Source organism: Stegostoma tigrinum, chromosome 20 (genome assembly GCF_030684315.1).
Source record: "Stegostoma tigrinum isolate sSteTig4 chromosome 20, sSteTig4.hap1, whole genome shotgun sequence".
Lineage (NCBI taxonomy): Eukaryota > Metazoa > Chordata > Chondrichthyes > Orectolobiformes > Stegostomatidae > Stegostoma > Stegostoma tigrinum.
In genome coordinates, this window is record NC_081373.1 from 38,665,417 (window position 1) to 38,683,520 (window position 18,104).

The 18,104-nt window shown below is 39.2% G+C and overlaps 1 protein-coding gene across 3 annotated transcripts in view; it reads left to right on the plus strand.

Annotated features, from left to right (window-relative positions):
* Window positions 1–18,104, plus strand: part of LOC125461849 (inositol polyphosphate-5-phosphatase A) — a 499,445-nt gene that overhangs the window by 409,318 nt on the left and 72,023 nt on the right. For all 3 annotated transcript variants that reach the window (XM_048551135.2, XM_048551134.2, XM_059653108.1), the window contains exons 10-11: window positions 10,854–10,949; window positions 11,041–11,115. In XM_048551135.2, coding sequence (XP_048407092.2) covers window positions 10,854–10,949; window positions 11,041–11,115 — 171 coding nt within the window. The remainder of the gene's footprint in view (window positions 1–10,853; window positions 10,950–11,040; window positions 11,116–18,104) is intronic.

Genomic DNA, 18,104 nt, shown 5'->3' on the forward strand with positions numbered 1-18,104 from the left:
GAAAAGACCTTGACTATTCACCTTATCCGTGCCTCTCATGATTTTATAAACTTCTATAAGTTTACCCCTCAGCCTCTGTCACTCCAGCGAAAATAACCCCAGCCTATTCAGCCTCTCCCTATAGCTCAAACCTTCCAACTCTGGCAACATCCTTGTAAATCTTTTCTGAACCCTTTCACGTTTCACAACATCCTTCCTATAGTAGGGAGACCAGTTTTGCATGCAGTACTCCAAAAGTGGCCAAACCAATGTCCTGTAAAGCCACAGCATGACATCCCAACTCATATACTGAGTGCACTGAACAATAATGCAAGCATACCAAACACCTCCTTCAATATCCTGACTAGCTGCAACTCTACTTCCAAGGAATAATGAACCTGCACTCCTTGCTCAGCAACACTGTCCAGGACCTTACCATTAAGTGTATAAGCCTTGCCCTGATTTATCTTCCAAAATACGGCACCTTACATTGAACTGTCCTCTGTTGGCATTGCATTACAAATTTCACATAATATATCCAGCATAGGTTATTAATAATATAATGGATATTAGTTTGTGTTCAATTTGAGGATGATACTGCTAAAACTACTTACCAAACCACAGAAGCAAATGTTACTTTAACAGCATTGATCAACTTTGTTAATCTGACAGATAAATATCCCATTAGTTTAGCATGGACAGTAATGCTAATTTTGGTGACAGTTAACATGTCCAACATACTACACCATACATATACAGCAACAGTAAATTCGTATTTAGGGAAAGATTCGATACCAGTCCTTAAAGATCACCATCGTTCTAGAGCTGTGCTCTTGTTAGAAAGAAACAACTGGTGGTGGTTTAAGCTGATAGTCAGCACATCTCAGGAGAGGGTAGAGGTTGAGAAGGAGATTTCTTTGTGGTAACCTCATCCAGTGCAGGAATTGAATCTATGCTGTTGATCTTACCTCTGCATTGCAAGCCAGCCATTCAACCAACTGAGCTAACCAACCCCCAACAGTATTCAGGAGATAAACTCCACAGGATCTAGAGGATTTGCCTTGTGTTATACATGTGGGTATGGTTTGGGAGTAGATCGAAAAGTCAAGTTCAAAACACAAACAGATCAGCCATAATCTTCATGAATGAATTCCAGAGCAGTCAGGAGGGGCCAAGTGATCTATTTCTGCTGCTGTTTCATATCATAGAGCCCATACAGTATGGAAACAGGCCATTTGGCCCAACAAGTCCACACCATCCCTACCAAAGAGGAGCATCCTACCCAGGCCCATTCCCCCACCCCTATATTTCCCATGTCTAAGCCACCTAACCCGAACACTACAGGCAATTTAGCATAGCCAATCCACCTACACTGCATATCTTTATGGACTGTTGGAGGAAACCCACACAGACACAGGGAGAATGTGCAAACTCCACACAGACAGTCACCCGACAGTGGAATCGAACCCATACCCCTGGCACTGTAAGGCAGCCGTGCTAACCACTATGCCACTGTGCTGCCCTCTGCTTACATGCAATTAACCTCCCCCTCCCCCATTACCTATTTATCTACATCCTATTCCAACAGTAGTTTAATGACAAGAACTGCTTTGAAGACAATTACACAGGCAAGTAAACCCGCTCTGCACCTCCAGCCTGCAGGTTTTGGCACCATTTAAAGCCCATTCTCCCAGGTCCTGGGTCAGTGTAGTTGCCAGTTGCTGGTAACAGTTTCTTGCTAGTTTAGGAGATCTGATTGTCTTAATCAATTACCTTGTTGCCAGTTAATATCAGAATTAATATTGTAACTCGATGCTTCTACTGTTATTGCCAGTCTCTGTTTACATAAAATAATTGCTGACCATCCACTCGAAATGCTGATTATTTTACCTCTTAAAATCAGTAATAGTTGCTGTGCAAAAGGTAACTTATAAGTCTTTTCCTCACCTATAATAGAACATGAGCTGCATCTACACACACTGAATTTTAAAGGTGAAACGTGGTTTTGAAGGGAATACTTTCAGTATGTATATCATCAATGCTAATAAGAATGGGAAACTAGGCGTGCGGAAAAATACATCCGTGATCTTGAAGGTGAAAGGCAACATCTGTTGGGAGGGAAAGGGACATTGATTTCAAGACTTTGTGTTAGGTGATATTGTAGAGTATGCAGACATTGTAAGGTAATAACAGTTCAGGGTTTCTGTTAGTAAAGAACCTGAAAATAACTACACTTTCCCACACCTAACATTTCAATGAATAAAGAAAAGGGTATAAATAATGATTTTAGAGTGCAACACTGAACTGAACACTAATCTATTAAATTTTTCATTCCTCCATAAAATGCACTCTGAGAGTTCATTGGCATTTTGCTTCATTTACATTGCATTACACTACCTCGTATGATTTCAAACAGTAAAATAGCTCCAGTCATTGGGAAATTATTACTTTCAGTTAACATTGTGATTTATTTTGGGGTACATGAGAAAACTTGATGTTTACAGGTACAGGTTTACTCTGTGGGGGACAGCAGTAACTGAACACTGCAGCCACCCTCACATTAGGGGAATAATTAATTGGCTCAGACATAAAGAATTGACTTCAATTGACCTTTATTCACTGTTCTCCTTTGAAAGTATACAAAAGACACAGCCACGTGGATACTAATGGTGTCACTGTGCTCTCCAGAGGTGGTCTGCTTCCCGCAGAAATAGTAACCTTATAAAAGCTTCAAAACACCTCATGATTGACCAAGCCAATCATAGTCATATTCTGTTAAGACATTGTGTAAATGATAGCTTTTCAAGAACATGTTTTGCAGGAAACTTTCCAGTTTTTATTTAAAATGGCAATGAATCATAATACCAAAGTATTTCACACAGTCCTCAGCCAACTGTTGAACACATTCTTACAATGACCTAATTTCTGCAGTCAGTACGCTCCCTTCTGTTTGGTTTGAGACCTGTGACTGTACCTCATTTACTGTTTTAAATTAAGAAATACACATCTTGTGCGCATCATCCATTTGCATTGAAGACAGACTGATAAAATGTCAGATTCTCTTTGAAAAACATCCATTTTACAAATTTAATGTTAAACTGATGCTCTATTTGCCCTTTTCGATGGATGCAAAAGATCCTGTGGCTCATTTCCAAAATGAGCAGATGATTTTCTCCAGTGTCTTTCTTAGCCAATGTCTTTCGATTAGAATTATTAAAACCACTTAATTGATCATTTACAATAGAAACAAAAATTGATAGAGAAAATCAACGTGTCTAGCAGTATCTGTGGAGGGAAAACAGGGTTAACATTTGGGGTCCAGTGACTGTTACTTTTTAAATGTTATGATTAATACATGATCAGTTCAGGAGAATGAATTGCAATCGCTTTTCCAGTTCTGAAGAAAGATCTCTGGACCCAAAACATTAACTCTGTTTTCTCTCACAGATGCTGCCAGGCCTGCTGAGCTTCTCCAGCAATTTCTATTTTTGTTTCAGATTTCCAGCATCTGCAGTTCTTTGTTTCTTGTTTAATTGATCATTTATCTCCTCGCTGTTTGTGAGAGTTTGCTATGCACAAATTGGTTGCTGTGTTCTCTGTGTTATAAAAGTGAATGTCCTTCCAAGCTCTCTATTAATCTGATGTTCTAGGCCCTCCTAAAAAGGTGGTATCCAATTGCATTTTGTTTTTCTTTTGAGATTAAAAAGGAAATCCAGTTCTTGATATATACTGCTTTCAGAAATTTAAACAAATGACACGATGCTGTGATTGGATTGGATTAAAATTGCAGTAAACACATTTTCAAATCTTTGCTTTACTATCATACTGAAACTTGATGGTAGAAAGTTGTAACAATGTTCGACAGAGAAAATTATAGCTAAAACTAAATTTAGCATGTTTCTTTAAACAAATCAAGAAAAGCTTAAAGCAGAATGTTAAATAGTCTGTTACCTTTTAGATGTTATTATTAACACATGATCAATTCAGCAGATTAAATTCCAACAGCTTTTCCAGCAGCATATCACTTATTTCCATTCTTTTCGCTGGAATTTTTGACACTTGCTATTCCCCCCTGCCACTAACCTTGCTACTAAAAGATTCATTGGAGGTTAATTAAATCCATCATCAAAACAACGAGAAGCCAATGAGGCATATAATCACTGAAATAGTAAATTAAATGATGCAATTGTTTTCCCTTCCATCATTCAATGGGAGGGCAGGGGCTATATTATCAATGCAGCTGACTGTATTGTTTCACAACTGGCAGTGGGAGCTTCCAGCCCCCAGAGAATCTGGATGCATGTGGTCATAAACCAGATTTTAATTTGCACAAACAGAGGGGATTAAACTGTATCAGCTCCAGGGTCCTACAAGGCTTCATTATCTGGAAAGATGACACTGTTAAAGAATAAAAGAGGGGTTATTCCCAGCTGGAATTAACAGTACCGCCTATTTGAGATGTAAATTAATACAAACAGGGCAACTGAGTGGAACAGAAAAGCCAGGGCTTTGATCTAATTTGCCAAAGCACCGGGCATAATTAAAACATACGCAGAATGAATGTAGTTATCTTGCATTTTTAATAGGCCATAGCATCATTAATGTAATTAATAATAACACGTTTAAAAGTAGCTGCTGCTGTCAGTGTGAGCATGTGTCTGAATAGCAGCAACTGGCAGCTGTGGGTTTCAGCTGGCATGGTTTGACATAGAGAGATAGTGGTACCAGCAGCGCTCGTCACTGATCGGGGAGCCTGGCTCTAGCTGCTGCCACACCTGCCATTCATCACACAGTCGACACTGATGATGATTGATGGGGGTTTGGAAGCTCCAAGCTTTTGCTTGCCAGGGACTGACTGTGACTCTTGCAGATTCACCAGCTGTGCCTTGTTGCCAGGATTTTCGGAGATGAGACTCATTTCTCTCAAGCTTTATCTTAATCAGCCTGTCATATTCTCAAAATTAATTAAGACATTGTGAAAGGAGTCACTGAGCCAGCTCTATTTTGAATGTTCATCATTATAAAAAAATACTGCAGGAAAGACATCTTAAGTAGAAGACATGGTATCGTGCATGTCAATGCTGGTTAGGATAGAACACTGCAAAGATCGCTTTCCTCTCTGCTGGGTCACAAATACCAATTATAAAAAGTCAGTTTTTGTTTTTTTTAAATAAATCCTATTAGTCAGTGAACTGAAAAGTAACCACACGCCCTGGCACTTTAGCACTGTATTACTAAGCCTATGCAGTCCTATTATCGTGAGTAGATCATGTGATAAAACCCTTCAAATATCATTGTAGATAAGTGTTGCAGGTCTATTGTGCAGGTTACAGGAGCACTCTGACAGCTTGTTACCTTTTTGCTTCTGATTCCTTGATTCCTATTTTAGTATTTGTTTTCCTTTCTTTTCGAAGGTCAAAGCGACTTTTTTCCCAAAAGCATCAAAACCGATACTGGGCTACACATTCTCAATGTTTGTCAAGTCATTATATTTTTATCCCAAAGTGAAAGGATTAAAATTAATCAAGACCTCAAACTGTTCAATCTTTGTCTAGCAAGCAGGTATTAATTATAGTTTGGTGTCAATCTATTTCTGGTCAAGTGCAGCTTATTGCTGTGCTAATTGATCCTTCTTAAAGAATAATGGTTATTCAAAAGTCTTATGTTGTGCTAATTGATTCTTCTGACAATAACTGCAGTTCCGTGGAAATACATGATCCCAGTTTGGTTTGCTTATCCTTTACACATTTATCTCTGACAGGCCTTTTTTTTTGTTTGTTTTGCCTTCTAAAACGAAGTACTGGAATGCTATTCCTTCCAGTATTATAGAATGTTCTCCTTTCTGTTTGTTGGTGCATTGATTTAACTAACATCTGTTTCCAGATGAAATCGGGTGGGCCCTGGTTGTATCCATCTTTAGAGCTCTCTTCTTATCCCACGCCTTTGTTCCCAATTTCATGCTATCAGAGAGGCCGCATGTTTTCCTCAGCCAAGTTGTCAAAGGCATAAAAGCCGAGGAGCAGGGTCACATTTAGAGGGATGGGCATGAAAAATTGGTAAAATGTATCAGAAGCCCACCCACTGGAAGGTTGCTTAGAGCAGCTTGAATTTAGATTGAACAATCCCACTTTTAAATTCAGTCCTAGGTATGCACACACCAACTTAAATTGTTAGATTTCTCACTGAAAAATAACTGTCAGCGCAGTACTTCAGTGTTGGAAAAAAATTACAATATAAAAAAGCCGTCGTGATTGTTCAAATTTGTGTTGTTCACCACATTCTATTTTATTTACAAACTTTTTTTGCAGTTATGATCTGAATTCAATCTGTTAGGAGTAAATTATCGAGATGATCGTTTTGAGTCCATGGAATTTGCTTGATGTTACTGCTCTTTTCGGCTCACTTTTTTTGTGAAAAGAAACAGCTTTTGGAGTTCTTTATTCTACTTTTCAATATCCACAATAGTGACATTTTAAAAAAAATCTGAATTAATGGGAGCAATGTCATCCCAAAAATAAAGTGAGGCAGTTTGACAAACATTATAGGCATTACTAAATAAACCATACTAATGAAATCTATGCATTGCTGAAAACTAGAAAGGAAATGTTTTAGGCATCATTAGAATTTCTTTTGGAGGCAGAATTGGAAAAACTGCTCTGCTGAAGAAATGGAGAGCTTTATCCTCTTCATGGACGTGTCATGCATTTTGTATGTTAAACAGTCTCATGGACATCTGTCATGATTGGTTTTAATCTGCTAGCTAAAAGTCTGGATTTAATCTTGCATTACACCGCTTTGTACTGCAGTCGGTAAGTGACAGTACTGCCATGAAACAATGACTGTACTCATTCCATCCAATATGCCATGTGGTAAACCCTTTTGCTGGACCAGTTCTTTAGAAAAGAATACAAAACAATGAAGCATCTGGTGGGCTTTTCCTGTTTCTAAGTTTTTTTGTTAGTAATTCTACTCACCCAGGCTGCACATTTCTCCCTTGATGCTACTCACCGAGACAGGGTGTGTCAACCTAGTGGTGAGAGGTCAACAGGCCAAAGTGATGAATTTTTATGCTGCTGTTTCTTGTGTTTCTGCTCAGTCACAATTTTCTGCTCGCTGTGCTCATGCTGAAAGGAGTCACAGTGAGCAATTTGTCCTTCTGAGCGGGGAATAGGATGGCAGATGAGTTAAAAAGTGGAAATCACATTGAGCAGAAGAATACACAAATGTCTTCCTGTGGAGAAACAGAATACTGCTGTCAGAGCTTAACACAAGAAATCCGTTGGAGATTTGTGGTCCTCAGTCACACAGAATTGACAAATGAATTTAATAGTACTTCTTAAATATTGAAAAGGAATAGCATATTAACAGGCAGAGAGGAGTTTTGAAAATATATTCCAGATGTGCAACTCAAAAATCCACCAAATGTCTCATTTATACAAACTCGTTCATTTGTTCAAATTACTGTGCCTTTGTAATAAAGACTAGTAGAAAACTAATAATCAAATTTCTTGTTTATTTTCACTGAAGCATTTTATTGTTTCACAACCGGACTGGGTTGCAGTGAGTTTGCAGAGTGGTGCTGCAATGTGTGATCTATCTTTCTGTGCAGCTGGCCATTTTCCTTTGACCTCATGTGGGTTCTTAAGTTTTCAAGTGGTCATTCTTCAACCTGTCTGCATTTCAATGCCTCCTTGAACGTTCTTGATTCCTTGATTCAACATATTATTCTAGAAATAAATTAAGTCATTAGCATAGCGCTGTTCATTATTTTTCTGGGTAAGCTGGAATCGTCATTGATCTCCAGAAGTTTAAGGTTTTTTATATACTTTAATGATAGTGAAATATATTTTGCAGGAAGAATTTTCATTTCACCTATCCTGTAACAATTACTGTGTAACTCAGTCTAAAATTTTGCTTGTAGATTCTGTATTTCAGAGAATTATTAATATGCTAGGTTTAAAAATTTAAATGACCTACATAAATATGTCTCTTAGAAATGGAAATATGTACTAATGTAATTACATATAGGGGAAATTACAAGCTGACTTCTTTTAAACAAATTTTGTATATTTTCAAGATGTTTATATTTATACCAGTAGATATGGATACACTTTTTCTTTAGTCGCATTGGAAGATTACTCCTGAGAAAAACGAGTGCACAAGCATCTAGTGCAATTTTCAGCCACAATCTCTTTTTTTATACTAACACTATAACAACACTTTATAAAACCTTCGATAGAGAGGCATCCAACCATATGATAAAGCCAGGGACAAACATTAAATATTTTTGTATGTTTTATTTTTGATGTATGATCCAGTATTTTAAAGGTTGATTTGGAGGAATAGAGGCTGTAAGTGGAAATGAAGCTGCTCTGAGATTATTTTTTAATTTAGTTAGTTCAGAATGCATAACGGGAATGGACTATTTATTTTGATCAGTAGTGTAACAGATTTTTGTTAATCAGAGAAGCATTAAATCAGTTTGATACTGAGGCAGTCCAGGTTCTCAGGAGATGCTTTAAGAACATGACTTTGTTGAATTGTGCCCATTTGGAGGTTGGTACAATGACTTTTGACAGTGACAGTAACTCTGCCTTGTCCTTTGCAATCCTTTTTACCCATTCACTTAGGAAAGCAGCTTAAGCGCACTTAAGTGCATTAGCATTTGGATGCTTGGACCATATTGACCCTTGATTGGAAAGTTTAAATGACTGAAAGATGGACCGATTTGTTAGGGCTTTAGAAAACTAGAGGTTTCTGCTTTGGTTTGTTCTGGTACTTGTTCTGATGTGGTGCAGCATTTAAAGGCGACCAGGCCGATTTGTGACATCGAGTCTAAAGGGCTCTTCAGTTTGATGTGATTAACTAATCTGTGCTTTGAATTTAAAATTCTGAGCCAGTTGTGTTCAGTATGGGAACCAGCTCTGCTGTGGATTATGTCAGTCAAACACAGATGGTAAACTGTTCCCTGACCAAAAGGGGAAAAAAAGGAGAGAGAGGAATAATTTGGTTTGAGTGTTCAGTGGTGTGTGGCCAGGATCGTTTTTGCATACTATAATTTTGAAGAACCTTGTGCCGCATTGATTGGATATTGATGTATTTTAACGGCTTCATTGCACACTGGCTGTATTTGATTTTTGTTCATATTTTGGTGTTTTATCAACTTGACACTGCAATGAACAAGTTGGCTAGCAGTAACTTCGCGACAGGAAATTATTCAGTATTCAACCTATGTTTGACCATAATTGAGCCAATGTTGGTAGCCATTAGTATTTAACGTATTCTGTTATTACTGCATTCAATAGTGCATCATAGCCTTTGGACTAACTGATTCCTATTACTTCATTATGAATGAAGCTTTCCATTAAACCACACCTATGTAACTATCAATTACTTTTGAATCTCAGAGAGGTTATAGAGAAATTCAGTGTTTTATTGTATGATATGGCATTTATGCGAATGTGATCCTGCTTTGAAAACGTGGAACTTCCATACCTGTGATTAAAATGCTGAGCATGATTTATTTTTTAAAAAATAGTAAGAAATTACAGCAATTACATGGGGCGGTATGAATGTACCATCACTTATTTGAATCAGTAATTATCCTTATAGTCCACGTTTTCTCTCATTATTGTTTCACCAAACTAGAAATTAAATAGTTCCAGTCGCCCAACAGCTTCACACAGACTGGCAAAGCTCAATGGTAGAAATAGAGTAGTGTTCCAACAACAAGAGAACGGAGTCCCCTGGGACTGCAAGTACTTTGCAAATTCTACCCCATAAAAGCTTTGTCATTGGATGGCAAGACTTTCATACATAGTTAAGGCAGTGTTGAAGTTCGTTGGCATATAAGAAGTTTTGAAAACACTTCCTTTGAGCATAGCAGTGTGGAGATGGATAGAGTTGATGTGGCATGTAGAATTCTTTTATAGGATTTTGGTGCACAGCCACATGAAATGACTTATTGCAAATTGTCACCAAGTGAAATCATCCATTTGCAGTTTATGTATATATGTGTGTGTGTGTGTGTGTGTGTGTGTGTGTGTGTGTGTGTGTGTGTGTGTGTGTGTGTGTGTGTGTGTGTTTTCTATGGATCCACAGTTGTGACACTGCAATTGTTTGGCCTCCACAATAACTAAGCCAAGTGTGTAACAAAGCCTAGACATCCACAGTGTGGAATATCTGGTGAGCTTGTTACAGATGCTGAGGCTTCCATCCACTCCATACAAGATGACTAGTGCAGATCCAGGGCTTTTGGGGACCAGAGGATGAGAGCACTGTAGGCTGGGAGGTTTAATTTTTCCAGCTTCACAGTGTTAGGTTTAGAGGCCAGAACACTCACGAAAGATGAGATTCACATAGGTAGATAAGGCCTTTCAGGAATTCTTGACAAATGCTTAAAACAGGTACCAGGTCCCTCTTATGTAGACAACAAGCTTTTGTTTTCAGTACATTAGCAAGAATTGTTGCGACCACAACTCCTTGTTCACCTGCATAAAACACACAAAAAATCTCAAAGAATATTAAGTAATTTAATGTTCTGGTTTGCTAAACTGAAATAAGTGTTCTTAAACCTTTTGAATTGTTGGATGATTTAAACTGAAATGTTTCCAGCTGCGTGAATATACCTGTATGTATTGTTGCCACTGTATTTAAACTTGATAATTCTAAATGGATGTGACTTCTATAATTTACTTTTTTTTCTAAAAATAAATTGACCAAGAAGTAAAATAAATGTCTGTAAGGTCAATGATGTTCTATAATACTACTTTTGGTCACTCCATACTAAATCTTGAAATGTGTCAAGAAGCACAGACTGACTTAATATTATTGTTGCACCTCCTTCACCAAGTCTTGTTTTACTGTTTTTTTAGGCGCTCTGTGCATCAGCAACAATGCAAACTATCCGAGCAGCAGACACCAATCAAATAAATAAGTTAATTTTCCGTGAATCAAAGAATGATAGGAAGGTATGCCTTTAATGCAATGAAAACACTTATTATGATCCCTTGCCAGTGTGATGTGTAAATTGAATTTCACTGTTTTTCATCTTTACTAAAGGTGGTGCTCCAACTAGAAAAGAAGCTTTTTGATTACTTTAACCAAGATGTATTTCGGCAAAACAATGGAGTTGAGGTGAGTATTACCTCTTAAGATGTTGCAAAGGCCACTTTATTTTTGGATAGTGGACTAAAATTAGGAGAAGGTGCTGTTTTAAATGAAAGAAACTATGTAAAAAAGATATTTGCAGTTTTAAAAACAAGTAATTGAAACACATTGTGAGTTGTATGTATAATGCTGCCTTATTCAAGCAGTGAGGGAGCACTCCAAACAAAATAGTTTGTGGTCAGGGCAATTTTGCCCAGGTACAATCTTGACTTGATTTTCAATCAGGATCAATTGTTGTGGGTTTAGGAGGGATCAGGATAGCAACAGTCACTTTATTGGTTCTCAACCAGGTGGCTGCATCCTTTGGTGCAGATAAGACAGCAGAAAGTATGCAGCCTGCAAAGAGAAAGGATTCATCCCCCTCTCTCCTGTCTGTGTAGAAACCTAAAAGAAAATTTCCAGTGTCTAATTACTTGTCCTCACATTTTCTCTGAAAGTTGCTGTCCCTGCAAATACCCTCTTTCAACAAAAAAGTGAAAACCTAATTTCAGTGGCATGGAAAGGGAAAATCCTGAACCAATGAATGAAAGTCTGAGAATTGGTATTCCTAAAATGCAGTGTCATTAGCAAAGAATTGGAAGGAGTCTAAAAACAACTCATTGATATCTGTGATCCAGATTGGTGCCACAACTGTGCTTTACTGAGATTCTTTTCCTTCAACATTCACAGTACATGTGCCTTGTCGTGTCCTTTAGTGCGTCTGTCTATATGTGTTTGGGGAGCTGATGCCTAGTGGCACTATTGCTGAACTATTAATCCGGAGACACAGGTAATGTCCTGGGGACAACAAGGTGTAGAGCTGGATGAACACAGCAGGCCAAGCAGCATCAGAGGAGTAGGAAAGCTGACATCCCGGGTCTAGACCCTTCTTCAGAAATGGAGAAGGGGAAGGTGATTTTGAAATAAATAGGAAGAAAGGGGGAAGGGGATAGAAAATGGATAAAGGAGAAGATAGGTGGAGAGGAGACAGACAGGTCAAGGCGACGGGGTTGGAGCCAGTGAAGGTGAGTGTAGGTGGGAAGTTTGGGAGGGGATAGGTCGGTCCAGAGAGGACAGACAGGTCAAGGAGCTGGGATGAGGCGAGTAGATTGGAGATGGCGGTGGGGCTTGCGGTGGGAGGGATGGTTAGGGACGCGTGGTGAACTGGGCTGGTTTTGGGATGCAGTAGGGGGAGGGGAGATTTTGATGCTTGTGAAGTCTATATTGATACCATTGGACTGCAGGGTTCCCAAGCGAAATGTGTCCTGGGGACCTCAGTTCAAATACCACCTTGGTAAATGTGGTTGATTCTTAACCTGCCCTGTGGCCAATGAGGGATGGGCAATTAATGCTGGCCTAGGCAGTAATGCCTTCATCCCTTGAATAAGTTTAAAAAAAGAAGTGAATTTTAATAAAAGGGTTGAGATTTAAGTTATTTATTGCAATCGGTATTTTCTTATTAATAGAAATTACTCCGTGTGCATATTCTTTTAAATTGAATGAGTCAGAGGAGTAAAATTGGACAGTGCAGTGGTTTAATTAAATTTGCACATTTGTGATGATTGCAGGAAAAGTCTGACTTGATTTCAAGCCCAGCAAGTCACGACAGTGTGTGCTACAACATTGTTAGCCCTGGAAGCATCCATTAATTCTCTCTGCTTGTAAGCAGTCAAGCAAAGTTTGTTTTCTGAAATTTAATTGGCTCATTGTATTCTTAAAGACTACGTCTGGCTGTCCAAAGTATCAATATGTGCAGATTTATTGATGTTATGCTTGTTGCGACAGAAGTTTAGATAATCCAGCTCAGTGCTACAAGTTCAAGTTATCTTTTGCAGCATGTTTACTTAGTTAATTTTTAAAAACTCTGTTGACTTCACTGGAAATAGAAGTCGGGAAAAACATCTTACAATGACTAAATTAACATTCCCTGTTGCATACTTATATCTAAACTCTCATTTGGCTACAGTGAGTCCACTGAAGCACAAGATCAGAAAATTAATATATTCAGTCGAAAGACGTCTCATGTCACCTTCCAAAACATTTTCTTTGAATATCTTTCCTTTAAATTTCAACATGTTTCTGTTTGTTAAAACTGTTCTACTTTCCTCCTTGTAACTTGCTCAGGGCAGAAGGTTTCCATTTGTGAAGTGTCACACCACCTCCTCTAAATTCTTAATTCTTAAAATTAGAAATTTGGGTAAGGCTTTCATAACTGTAATGGTGCAACTGAGGCATCAATCCCTCTATGGAGTGGAGATTGGAATAGTTCTCTGATGCTCTGAGAAGAGGTACACGATGATACGTCAGAAAATTGTGCCTTTTTTCAAATCCATTTAGTGAATAGAGGGCCATGTTTGTAGGGAAAAAAGTATTTAATCCCGAAATGCAAATACTTCTGTGCCACTTTAATGGGAATGTTTTGCTTCTCTGCTAGGTGAATACCTAAATTATTCAGTCTCTTTCGAGACTTTCAGACACTATGTATGGTTATGAAACGTTGTTGTGATCTCAGCTGACAATACTGGACAAATCAGATCCCAGAGTGAAATCTGGCTTGATGCATCATAATTCTCATTCTTGCATTTAGCTACCATGGTAGTTAGACATGTTCATAATACAAAAGGAAAAAGAACAAAAAAATCTATACATTAGCAAGATCTTAACTCAATCAAAAATAAGTAAATATTCAGAGATAATGGGAACTGCAGATGCTGGAGATTCCAAGATAATAAAATGTGAGGCTGGATGAACACAGCAGGCCAAGCAGCATCTCAGGAGCACAAAAGCTGACGTTTCGGGCCTAGACCCTTCATCAGAGAGGGGGATGGGGGGAGGGAACTGGAATAAATAGGGAGAGAGGGGGAGGCGGACCGAAGATGGAGAGTAAAGAAGATAGGTGGAGAGGGTGTAGGTGGGGAGGTAGGGAGGGGATAGGTCAGTCCAGGGAAGACGGACAGGTCAAGGAGGTGGGATGAGGTTAGTAGGTAGCTGGGGGTGCGGCTTGGGGTGGGAGGAAGGGATGGGTGAGAGGAAGAACCGGTTAGGGAGGCAGAGACAGGTTGGACTGGTTTTGGGATGCAGTGGGTGGGTGGGAAGAGCTGGGCTGGTTGTGTGGTGCAGTGGGGGGAGGGGATGAACTGGGCTGGTTTAGGGATGCAGTAGGGGAAGGGGAGATTTTGAAGCTGGTGAAGTCCACATTGATACCATATGGCTGCAGGGTTCCCAGGCGGAATATGAGTTGCTGTTCCTGCAACCTTCGGGTGGCATCATTGTGGCAGTGCAGGAGGCCCATGATGGACATGTCATCAAGAGAATGGGAGGGGGAGTGGAAATGGTTTGCGACTGGGAGGTGCAGTTGTTTGTTGCGAACTGAGCGGAGGTGTTCTGCAAAGCGGTCCCCAAGCCTCCGCTTGGTTTCCCCAATGTAGAGGAAGCCGCACCGGGTACAGTGGATGCAGTATACCACATTGGCAGATGTGCAGGTGAACCTCTGCTTAATGTGGAATGTCATCTTGGGGCCTGGGATGGGGGTGAGGGAGGAGGTGTGGGGACAAGTGTAGCATTTCCTGCGGTTGCAGGGGAAGGTGCCGGGTGTGGTGGGGTTGGAGGGCAGTGTGGAGCAAACAAGGGAGTCACGGAGAGAGTGGTCTCTCCGGAAAGCAGACAGGGGAGGGGATGGAAAAATGTCTTGGGTGGTGGGGTCGGATTGTAAATGGCGGAAGTGTCGGAGGATAATGCGTTGTATCCGGAGGTTGGTGGGGTGGTGTGTGAGAACGAGGGGGATCCTCTTGGGGCGGTTGTGGCGGGGGCGGGGTGTGAGGGATGTGTCGCGGGAAATGCGGGAGACGCGGTCAAGGGCGTTCTCAATCACCGTGGGGGGAAAGTTGCGGTCCTTAAAGAACTTGGACATCTGGGATGTGCGGGAGTGGAATGTCTTATCGTGGGAGCAGATGCGGCGGAGGCGGAGGAATTGGGAATAGGGGATGGAGTTTTTGCAGGAGGGTGGGTGGGAGGAGGTGTATTCTAGGTAGCTGTGGGAGTCGGTGGGCTTGAAATGGACATCAGTTACAAGCTGGTTGCCTGAGATGGAGACTGAGAGGTCCAGGAAGGTGAGGGATGTGCTGGAGATGGCCCAGGTGAACTGAAGGTTGGGGTGGAAGGTGTTGGTGAAGTGGATGAACTGTTCGAGCTCCTCTGAAAAGTAAATATTCAACTTTGTTTCCATAATATCCTTTATAGATATCCAGTTATATCCAGTGAATCCTAGTTTGCTGTCATCTTAATGCTTCAATTTCTCAATTAGTTGATTCTTTTTTGTTCTGAAGTCCTAGAGATTCCTGTCCAGTACTGAGGGCCTGGATTCCTTTTCGGTTCTCTTGAACTAAATCCTTTCTTTCAGTTCTGATTGATTGAAAACTTTTTACATAAACTCTCACAACGTGGAGACTTCACACAGTCTCACAAGCTGGAGGTCTACAAGCTAAACCTTTGCAATCTGGAGATTTCCACATAACTGACAGATTGCCCTTTTGCCAGGATGAAACTATTCCTCTACACTGAAAACCTGATTCTGAACTGAATTCAAAACTGTTCATCTCTCCTTTAAGACAGATCTCTGCTTTAAGATCCAAATTCCTAAATGATAATATATCATAAGCTTTATCGCAAAGTGTTTTGTCCTATATTCCTCTGTTTCCCTTCCCTCCTTTGCTATTTCTCCTTCCCTTTCCTCCACCCTTTTCTCAGTCCAAAACCTACCTGAGATCTGTCATCAATGTTTAAATTGGTTGAAATTGGACCATCTGTATTCAGTATAGGTTATACAATTAATCGATCAATTAGTGTTCAGGATTTATCTGGAATCACTTCCACTAGCATTACAGAGAGTGCTGAGGAGAGAAGCATTTGTCCATGTTTCTTTTTGATTGTCAACATGAGATCTGACATTTTTATTTATTAAAGCACAAGTATCACTTCACAACAGGAGCTAATACTGCCTGAAAGGAGAAAGTGAAAGGGCTTTTAAATCTTTCTAAATTGCATGCATTATTTAACCATATATTAATTATTGATATCAAAAAGCTTGTCCCACAAGCAATCACTTTCACAACATCAGCTCTCAACTAGCTTTCTGGTCCAATTAGAGGTGCAAGCTTTCAGTAATTTACGGGACTAGATGAAGAAATAACGCTATTAAAGCTTCTCTAATAAAAAGAGTATGATTGGGTCCTTAGTTTATTCTCTCTTTGTTGATTGATTGTTTGCTGTTATGACTTTTTTCCGAAGTGACAGAAACAAAATAACCTGTTTCTTTTAGAAACTACAAAAAGTACGTATTGTTACTGAGTCCTTTTGTGTCATTTAAATTTTAAAACCAAAATAGGATATATATTATATTGGTACAGACAGTCTACTGAAATTGTACTTTTGGCATATACAGTGCGAGATTTTTGTGAATGTTTCTGTGGCAGGAAGAATGGTTAAGTGGCCTAAAGGCTGATTTACACTGTGCAATGGCATTCATAACAAATCAGAATTGATCCAAACTGAATGTGATAGTTCAGCATTTACACTCACCTTTGCCCTGAAGCAATTCACATGCCAGATGACATCAAACATCAGCCCCTAACTCATGTACTGAGGGTTTCCTCAGGGGCAGCAAGTAGTAGAGATTTGGAGGTGACTGTTTACATCAGTCTGACTGTAATCAAAGTGAATCCCAACCAGCTTTAACCAAGCTTCAGGAAGCGTGAGTTTTTATCTGAACAAAGATCTGAGTAAATATGTTGGCACCATTTTTGTTGGAGGTTAGAATGTGTAACATTTCCAAATTGAGAACAAATACAGATTGCACTATTGTATAAATGGGGTTAAAGTGCATGAGTGTCTGCTCTTTCAATCAGTAAAAATTTCCTTGCAGTGATTAAATCACAGATACATTAGGGGGAACCACAGAATGCCCGATCTGTTCCATGAATGAGAAAGATCTGCCTTTCACTTGTGGAACAAAGCAAGTTTAAAGTATTCTGTTGTTTCTATTCTGGATAATTTTATTCATTTGTTCAGAATTTATTTACTGAAATAAAACAATTTAACCTACGTAAATATTCTTTTCATTTTAGGTAGTAGAAAGGTGTTTACTATTTCGTCAAAATTTTATATACATTGGTTCAAAATCCTGCACAGGGTCTCCTTCATTACCGCAGTAGCTAAATACATCACCTCCTTTACTTTGATCTATAGGTACCTGGATGATTTTCATTTAGAACATAATTTCCGCAGTTTACCTCAGTCTCACAGGGCCGGGGAGGCAAACATTTGACCAGAATTTGAGATTGTAACTGTTGCTGTGAAAGCCATATAAAAGTAGGTCATTCTGAAAAGACTTCTACTTTTATTTCAGACTTCCAGCATCGATAATATTTTTCCTTTGCTTCCATTAATTTAGATATTGGACAAGGGTAGAGATTACGTTCAACAATGACGTTCCCCATTGACTCTTTTGAGGCTGGTTATCTCATATAGAAATGAAGAATGGGAGTTTGGATGGAAAATTAATGTTGTGAAAGCAGTAGAATTTCTCCCAAGCTTAGAGATAGAGTAATTTTAATATTGAGAAAAATGGGTGCGGCTGATTCCTTTAAATAATGATGTAGTGCTTCTTTAAAAGTTCCTAGTTGACGAATTGGAAAAATAGTATGTCAATATGGTACCTTGAACTGTTACAAGTGTAACTTACTGTATATTTGCTCTTGAATAATGTTAAGTAAGAAAGTGTGTCTAAACCATCAATTGATTGTAAGTCTAATGGCATTCCTGCATTAGAGTGTGATAAATTAACAGTGTGGGAGGGGAAGAGAGAAGTTAAAAATCTACCATTGTCATATATTTGTGTGGTGATTTCTCACAACATGCATATATGAGCATGTGAGTTTAATTACACTCAAAATAACAAAACTGCTGTTCCTTATGATGAA